This window comes from Macaca nemestrina, chromosome 9 (assembly GCF_043159975.1).
Source record: "Macaca nemestrina isolate mMacNem1 chromosome 9, mMacNem.hap1, whole genome shotgun sequence".
In the NCBI taxonomy this organism is placed as follows: domain Eukaryota; kingdom Metazoa; phylum Chordata; class Mammalia; order Primates; family Cercopithecidae; genus Macaca; species Macaca nemestrina.
Window position 1 is genome coordinate 97,044,574 of NC_092133.1, and position 9,141 is coordinate 97,053,714.

The 9,141-nt window shown below is 40.9% G+C and overlaps 1 protein-coding gene across 1 annotated transcript in view; it reads right to left on the reverse strand.

Moving 5' to 3' along the window:
• LOC139356367 (X-linked retinitis pigmentosa GTPase regulator-like) overlaps positions 1–8,705 on the reverse strand; it is a 46,865-nt gene extending 38,160 nt beyond the window's left edge. The window contains 4 exon segments of the mRNA XM_071070189.1: positions 1,921–1,983; positions 3,780–3,872; positions 4,318–4,443; positions 8,293–8,705. Of these exon segments, the coding sequence (XP_070926290.1) occupies positions 1,921–1,983; positions 3,780–3,872; positions 4,318–4,443; positions 8,293–8,320 (310 nt within the window). The 5' untranslated portion in view covers positions 8,321–8,705.
• Between the last annotated feature and the right edge of the window lie 436 nt (positions 8,706–9,141).

The window sequence follows — 9,141 nt, forward strand, 5'->3', positions numbered from 1 at the left end:
TTATTTGGGAGACAACTTCATTTCATCGTCAAAATACAGCAAAACAAGCAAGGTCACATATTTTTGTGAGATGTTAGAAATCAATCTAGAATGTAACTAGCAACTGAAATGAACAGAATGAATGGAACGTATTTCTTGCTAATATAGTACTTTATTAATTCAGAGTAAAAACAAGGAAAGTAACTTCCAAACTAGTTTAAAATGCAAATCTATTTTAAAAGAGATGTGTCCATTAATTTTAACTTCTGTACCCATTAAAGCTAAGATATAGTATAAATAAGTAAAACGAGGCAAATCCAAGAAGAATCTAATTAGAAACATGATAATTCTATGTTGTATTCATTTTAACTTCCTAGCTAAATAAGAAGTCACTATAGCACTCTGTTTAGGAGGAAAGACTCCAGAGCCAGACTGCTTGGGTGCAAATTCTGGCTTACCACTTACCAAAGCTGTGGGACCTTGGGCAAGCCATAACCTCTGTGTGCCTCATTTTCCTCATCTATAAAATGGGAATAATAATAGTACCTACTTCATAAGAGTTGTTATGAAGACTGAATTAGCTGAGATTTGTAAAATTCTTAGAACAGCATTTGGCTCATTTAAAGTACGTAAAAATGTTTGTTAATTACTCTGTTAATTAAATAAAAAGTACATCATGCCTAGATTATACACATTTCCAGTAAGCTGTAAATTAATGAAGATTTTTAACACATAATTAGTTAGCTACATCATAAACATATACACGAAGTTAAAGCCTTGCTAAATTATAGGGTGAAATGAGGGCAGAATCAGCCTGAGTTAGTAAAAATTTTAAAGTTATTGTTATTTTTATTTTTTGTTTTTAAGAAAAGAGGAAACCTAATTGGGGAAACAAGATTAGCTTTCAAATGGAAAATACATACAAGGTCACAAGAAATTGGAGTGCACAATTTAACACACATGGAGCAAACCAGAGTTGGTGAGATTGAAATAATTCAAACAAATAAATGAACACAAAGTTGAACAGTTACAAAATGTTCCATGGAAGAAGTAACACTTAATGGGATCTCAAAAGATAATCCGAAAAGCCTAAGAGAAAGAGAAAAGACACTTCAGAAAGGGAAAGGTATGGAGAGGTGGAGAGCAGCTGACACAGTGAAAACATCCTGAAGACAGAATAAATGGTTGGGGGCACGGGGCAGGGGCAGAGGGAAGGTGGTAGGAAGAACTGCTCAGTGGTCAGGTCCTGGAGGTCTAGTTGTTACCGCAGCATTTGCTGAAGATACTACTCTTTCTCTATTGAATTTCGCATCTCTGCCAAAAATCAAGTGGGCATATATATACGGGTCTACTTGCAGACTCTATTCTGTTCCATTAATCTTTGTCTATCTTTTTGCCAATACCACACCGTCTTGATTACGGCAGCTTTACAGTGAGTCTTGAAATCAGGTAGTGCCAGTCCTCTAATTTTGTTATTTTTCAAAATTGTTTTGGCTCTTCTATGTCAATTGTTTTCCATATAAATTTTAGAAGCACTTTGTTAATTTCTACAAACACACATACACACACAAAAGCTGGTATGGGTTTTGATGGGAATTGTGCTCACTCACATCAACAGCCTTCCGGGTGCCTTCCACTCAACCTTAGTAAGGAAGAGTTCTAGAAGAGCAAGAACAGGAATAACCAGCCCCTAAGGTGGACACACAGGTTAGGAGATGCTGTCCCATGATATAATCCAAGAAAAGAAGCTTTTTCTTCAGCCATTTGACATTTATGTGTATATTTGCAAAGGCAAATGTGTACTAGCCATTGACATTTTCAAAAACCCTAATTTTACTGTTGCCAAAGTATAATCTCTATTAATTTTACAAAACCACGTTACTGGAATGAGACCTCAGTTCTCTAAGTCAGGCAGGAAATCATACAGGTTGAGCACTATACCTGTTGACACCAGGGTGTGGTTCCTTCCACAGGCAGCTAATTTCACCTTTTCAGGTTTTAGAGCTAAAAATATTTAAAAATGGGACAATTATTTTACAGCAATGAAAATGAACAGTAGTCCAGGACAAATGGTAACTAAGTGATAGAACCAAGATTTAATAGCAGGCTTGTCTGATTCCAAAGTCAATGTTCTTAAATAGCAAACCAGAGGTTTTCAGAACTGGTTGTGTACCATCATAACCAGTGGAGCTTAAATACAATATAGATATCTTAGCCCCATCCCTAGGGAATCTGAGTCAGTGGGTCTCAAGTAGGGGCTAGACATCTATATATGTATATTTTTAAACTCCACAGGCTGGCCAGGTGCGGGGGCTCACACCTATTATCCCAGCACTTTGGGAAGCTGAGATGGACGGATGGCTTGAGCTCAGGAGTTCCAGACCAGCCTGAGCAACACTGTGAAACCCCATCTCTACAAAAAAAACACAAAAATTAGCTGGGTGTGGTGGTGCATGCCTGTAGTTTCAGCTATTCGGAGAGGGGGTGCTGAGGTGGGAGGATGGCTGGAGCCCAGGAGGTTGAGGCTGCAGTAATCAGAGATCACGCCACTGCACTCCAGCTTGGGCAACAGAGCGAGACCGTGTCTCAAAAAAAAAAAAAAAAAAAAAAAAAACAACTTCACAGGTAGTTAATATGTGCTGAGACTCACTGTATTCTATTATGCTTCCTCCTCACCAATCTGATCCCTAACCTAACCTGCCATCACCGTTATCAAGCTCACCTGCTACCACATTCAATGAAAAACTGAAAGACCAATATTGATAGGTATACACCTATGAATCAAAGTTGTTCATTCATTCATCTACATATTCAAAAAACATTTAAAGAACATCTCCTAAGTGCTTGGCATAGGGGCTGCAAAAAGATGACTAAGATAGAATTCCTGGTCTCAAGGATCCCATAGTCTAAACAATTCTGTTAGCTTCTCTATTAGATAAGATATTTGAGAGTAAGGGTCATGGTCACTGTGAATATCCCCAAGTGCTTAGACTGTGCTCAATAAATACTTTTTGAACACATGGAATACTTTAAAAGTTCCATAACAATTCCCATAAATAGCATGAATATGACAAGCTACACTGATATTTTGAGCTGAAATTAAAATTTAGCCAGGAAGATAAAAAATACTGCTCTTACTACATCTCAAGGAATCTCCATCATCCTTTCAAGTTTAGCTGATGTTCACAGGTTATACCCAAACAGAGGTTTTGCATATAACATCCAGAAAGCTTTGTAAGGGTATTATATATCTAACATTTTCTGGAACACTCCTGATTTCAAATATTTTGTCCTGTTGTTCTTTTACACTAGTACTAATCAATCCCTAGTCTCGATGTTTTGTTTACTTCACCTAGTGACTATATAAAGCGGATAAGTATGTTTTATAAAACCAGCAACTAAATAGAAGCATAATGTCCACAACTCTATTAAATGAGAAAAGCTCAAAATTCTAACATACGTTTGTTCTCTGTATATACAATAACAGTAATATGTAAGTAGTTTTACAAACAAGCAAAAAAAAAAAAAAAAAAAAAAGGAGGGGGGGATGTTCAAATGCAATACTGTAAAATCATTACTTCCTTTGTGGTGCCTGGACTTAAAATCAATCTGATTTTTAGACCCTAACATACAAAAGCAGTTTTGAATATCATATAAAAGATAAGTTAAATGCTAATAATATTCAAGCAAATGTCAGAAAATAAACAACTAAAGGCTTTATTATTTATGACATTAAAGAACTACACAGTCAACATAAAAACACTTTATACAGTTTGTGAAAAGGTAAAAAGATCTCAAACATTTGACACATGTTGGCTTGCTGATGGCTGACTTTGATCCTAATCCTAACTGACCCCAGTTGTTACTACCAAACACGTAAAGTTTATTATTTCCTGGTGGGATGGAAAAAGAAATAATCAACTGAAGCATTTTTCACACAATGTAAAATGAGTCATCACAAAGCAATAAAAAGCTATACTTTTTAAATGTCACTGCTTTTCTGTGTTGAAACAAGTTACCTTGTTCATCTATGTATAACCAGATTCTATTAGGTGGGAAAGAGTTTCTAAAATTATACAGTAACCGTTTTTTAATTATATTGAAATAGATTCCTTTCAAGAAAGTTGTGTGTATAGAAAATCATACTTAAATATACTAAAGAAACTTAAAATTTAAAAGACACTCCTGATGACTTATTTTGTGAAGAATTCTCTGGCAAAGTAAAAAACAACACTTATGATATATTTTCAACATGTTTAAAACACAGCAGCGTATCTATAACATTATATTTAGAATTTTCTAAGTATTACTGTCCTCATTCAGGATTGTAATACTAACTGGTAACAATAGCAGTATGTTCATCTCCACATGAAAGATGTACAGGGACATCATTTTTAAACCAGAATTTACTGGGATTATTTTCAGCAAATTTACTTTTCCCAAATGTAAACACAGCACCCGAATCTGCAAATATAAGATGGTCTCTATTTTATAACTTTTACTATGTTGCCTGTTATTTAAATACCTTTTCAGTAATTTATCCATACAAACCTCTTGTTTCATGACAGCTTTGCCCCCACTCTGGCAATGTTTAAGCCTTCCTTCTTCCACCTTAATTCAGTCTTTCTTATTCCTCAGACTCCATTATAGTTTTACCTCTGAAATCTACTAGATTGAACATGTATTACTCATATACTGGCACAAAGTAAGAAATACACTATCACAAGGAAGGCAGTCATCTATTACTAATAGTTCTGCTGTCACCAAGTAGATGTCTATTCCCTGGAATGAAATGGTACAATTTGTGCTAGTCTTGCTCTGGTTAACAGCTCATGGTCTGGCCTCTGACTGAGAGCTTTTCTCGAAACACAACAGGACAGTACTTAGCTTCCTCATTAACTTCATCAGGATATCTATGGGGAGAGTCTCTATCAGTCAATTTGGATTTTCTCTGGTCCAGTTTTTCCAAGGAACCTCCAGCGTTCTTATGCAAGGGAAACGACGTTAGCCCAAATGGTGAACTCTTTTTATTTTTGTTGAGACAGGGTCTCACTCTGTCACCCAGGTTGAAGCGCAGTGGCCCAATCACGGCTAACTGCCACCTCGACCTCCTGGGCCCAAGCAATCCTCCCACCTCAGCCTCCAGAGTAGCTAGGACTATAGGCGTGTGCCACCATGTCCAGCTAAATTTTGTAATTTTTGCACAGACGGGGTTTTAGCATGTTGCCCAGGCTGGTCTCAAACTCCTGGGCTTAGGCTCAGGTCTCAAACTCCTGGGTTCCTGCCTCGGCCTCCCAAAGTGCTGGGATTACAGGCGTGAACCACGACAACTGGACAAAATGGTGAACTCTTACTTTCTCTGTTGGTAATCCCAATGAATACCCATAAAACCAGAGACAGCACAGAGAGAAACAAATTACTCCACCACTATCTCTTTCATTTGAACCAAGGGAAAGCAGCTAGAAAAAAAAAAAAAAAAAAAAAAAAAAAAAAAAAAACAGGCTTTAAAGGCAACTAGGTATTCAAAGGTTGTTGTAAGGATTAAATGAGATGACATGAATAAAGAACTTAGCTCAGGGCCTAGCATCCTCAAAGTGGTAGCTCATAGCTGCCTCTGTAAACTCTTCCTCCACCATAAGAGTTGGAAATGATCACTGGCTTCTCTGAACTATGTGATTTGTAGAATTTATATGGCAAATAATTGTGCTACCTAGCAATCTCTCTAATTAAACTGTTACACAAATCAGCAAAATTACAAATCTCAGCAAGATTTGTGTAACAGTTTGATTAGAGAGCTTGGTAGGTAGCATAATATGTAAGATGAGGTCCTCACAAAGCAATAAAAAGCTATACTTTAAAAATGTTGGCCAGGTGTAGTGGCTCACCCCTGTAATCCCAGCACTTTGGGAGGCCTAGGCGGGTGGATCACTCGAGGTCAGCAGTTTGAGACCAGCCTGGCCAACGTGGTGAAACCCCGTCTTGACTAAAAATGCAAAAATTAGCTGGGTATGGTGGTGGGCACCTGTAATCCCAGCTGTAATCCCAGCTACTTCGGGGGCTGAGGCAGGACAACTGCACGAACCCCAGGGGTGGAGGTTGCAGTGAGCCAAGATAGCGTCATTGCACTCCAGCCTGGGCGATAGAGTGAGACTCCGTCTCCAAAAAAAAAAAAAAAAAAAGTCACTGCTTTTCTGTGTTGAAACACAGAGTTCACCATTTGTTACCCCAAATGTTGTTTTTTTCCAACTATTTTCTAAGGTTACAGAGGGTATAAACTGTCTGCACTACCCATACTGCCTAGCACAAAGTAGCCATTGTGTATTCTACTTTTCACACAGAAAGGGTCCCCCTTACACACATGTATATTCGTAACTGTTCAATGTTTTGTTTAGGAATTCATCATAATGGTGAGTAGGTAGTCAAATATAACTTTTGACATTGTTAATATAAAAGACAGGTTACCCAAGTCGTCAGCAAAGGAGCACTTCAGCTTTTCCTGATTTCTGAGAATTCAGAATGTTTAGGGATCCAGTATAAAATGAAAAGATCCTCTCAACACAGCTACTCAGGAAGTTTCTAATTCTCATCTTACTCATGCACTACAGTCAGTCATAGAGATGTCTTTTTCTCTTTCCAGAAACAGTACATGGGAAAGGATGGTTTATCTTTCCCCCCAAAACAACATCACAAAATGCCACGGTCCTAGGAGATTGGGAGAGGAGTACACGGGGATGTTGAGATTTAACATTCTTACATCAAGTCATTACCTGATTTGAGTAGTATTCACAAACTGTTGTGGCACAGGATCATTTTGAAGAGAGACTAATTAGCAGTTCCCAAAAACCATTTAAACACACACATATACCAAATAGTAGGCCAGGTCCAGCTTCTGGGGAAATCCCAAGGGGGGTGATCACACATAAACTAATTTGTACCAGAAAGGAAAACATGGCGAATATAAGTATTAATAATAAATATTAATATGCAAGAGACTAGCCACTGTGGACAACTTTTTGAGAACCATTGTGAGGCATCTCAGTTCGACTAGGATCTAGAACAGACTCTGAGTTTCCCCAGAATGAATTATTTTAACATTTTAACTGTTTTGTCCTGGCTCCCCTGGCTTCCCTGATACCCTCATCCCAAGCCAAGGTTTGGTGGCTCTGCTCTGGCCCTGTAACATCTACTGTCAATTTGTATGGTCATTTTGTTCACCTTCCTGTATGTCTCACTAAATTGTGAACTGCAGGACAGGAATCTAAGTTCCGGCCAGGAGCATGGAAGAAAACATACATATTTCAGTGAGGGTATAATTCTGCTCAAACCCAGTGTTTTTTCAACATGGTCGTGACCTATTAGTGGGTCAGAAAATCAATTCAGTGGATCACGATCAGCATTTTAAAAGAATGCATTATCAAAAAGCTGTGTGCGGAATCTAAGTGGTTAGAACAAGGACTGCATCACGAGACATCTATTTCTGTTACACGGTATGTATGGGGTATTGGGTCACAATGTCAAAAGTATTTCTAACTATAGAGCTCAGAAAAAAAGGCTAAAAAACACTCGCTAAAGGGTCCCTCTTCTTCCTCTTTTCCAATTTATTTCCTGTATCCCCTTTTACCCCACAACCCTGATCACTCACTCTTTACCGCATTCAATACATAACCGGGAGCTCAGGACCTCCAAAGTGCACAAGTCTGGAGTCTGCACTTTGGGGAGTTTACAGATAGGTAAAAAGTGTCCCTGCCTGGCCGGGCGCGGTGGCTCACACCTGTAATCCCAGCACTTTGGAAGGCTGAGGCGGGCTGATCACCTGAGGTCAGGAGTTCGAGACCAGCCTGACCAACATACAGAAACCCCGTCTCTACTAAAAATACAAAATTAGCCAGGCGTGGTGGCGTATGCCTGTAATCCCAGCTACTCGGAGGCTGAGGCAGAAGAATCGCTTGAACCCGGGAGGTGGAGGTTGCGGTGAGCCGAGATAGCGCCATTGCACTCCAGCCTGGCAACAAGAGGGAAACTCCGTCTCAAAAAAAAAAAAAAAAAAAGGTGTCCCGCCTTCAAGAATCTCATCAAAAGCTTATTTTAAAAACATAAGAAAGTCAGGCACCCTCTTTCCCGTTCTCCTCCATCCTGTTCTTCCCGTGCGGTCCTCTGCCCTCAGTCATTAGTGGGAGCGCAACCAGCGATCCCGCCCCAGTCCGGCCGCCAAGCCTCGGGCCTGTCCCCTCACAGGGCCGATCCGGAGGCGGGGCCCGCCCGCCCGCGGACCCTCCCTCCCGGCCTTCCGCCACCGGCGCGGGCGCGACTCACCGGGCAACAGCTCTTCGGGCTCCTTCATGCTAAGGGCGGTACGGGCAGCCTGCGCCTGGGCCAGGAGGCTGTAGAGGACGGTTTGGTCGGGGCTAAGGCAGCTATTCCGCCCCGACGCGGGCCGCAAAAGCCCCCCAGTTCCGCATGGCGAAACTCCGTGGATCAACTACAACCGCGCTCCCGGAAGTCAACAAACAGCCGCTAGGGGCAACGGGGGCGGAGCTTGGGAATGCAAGGCGGGGCAGGCGCCGCTGGGGAGGGGAACGGAGGCCGGGTGGCTAGTAACGGGTAGACTCAGGCACAGCGGAGGGGCGGTAGAGACTACGCGCCCTCTGGCGGCCTGGAGCAGAGAGGCGGCCACGCCGCGCAGTGATGCCCTGGAGTCAACGCCCTCGTGCCGCTGGAGGTCCAGGCGCCGCAGGGACCCTGCCATGAGTGGCAAACGTCACAAATCTCATACCCCGTGACATAAGCAAACATCGACACATAATTATGACACTACTAGTAATAGTGACCAGCTGAAACATTAAAGGAGATAAGCACTCTGCTAAAGGCATCCCCAGCATCTAAACCAAGGTCTGGCCTATATTGAATGCTCATTACGTATTTATTGACCAAATGAGTACTATTACAACCCTGTAAAGTGGTTAATGTCACCCCTGTTTAAGCATGTGGAGATTATACAATAAGAGATCTGGAGTCTAGCGCAGCTAGTCCAGCCTGTAGTCAACAGAAAGTAAAAGCTGAGGTGTATGTGGTCCACTACTCACAGAACATGCACAAAGGGGTTCACCAGCAGCACAACATCATTGCTGTAGAATTTGCTTAGCGATGTTATATGATGCAGGG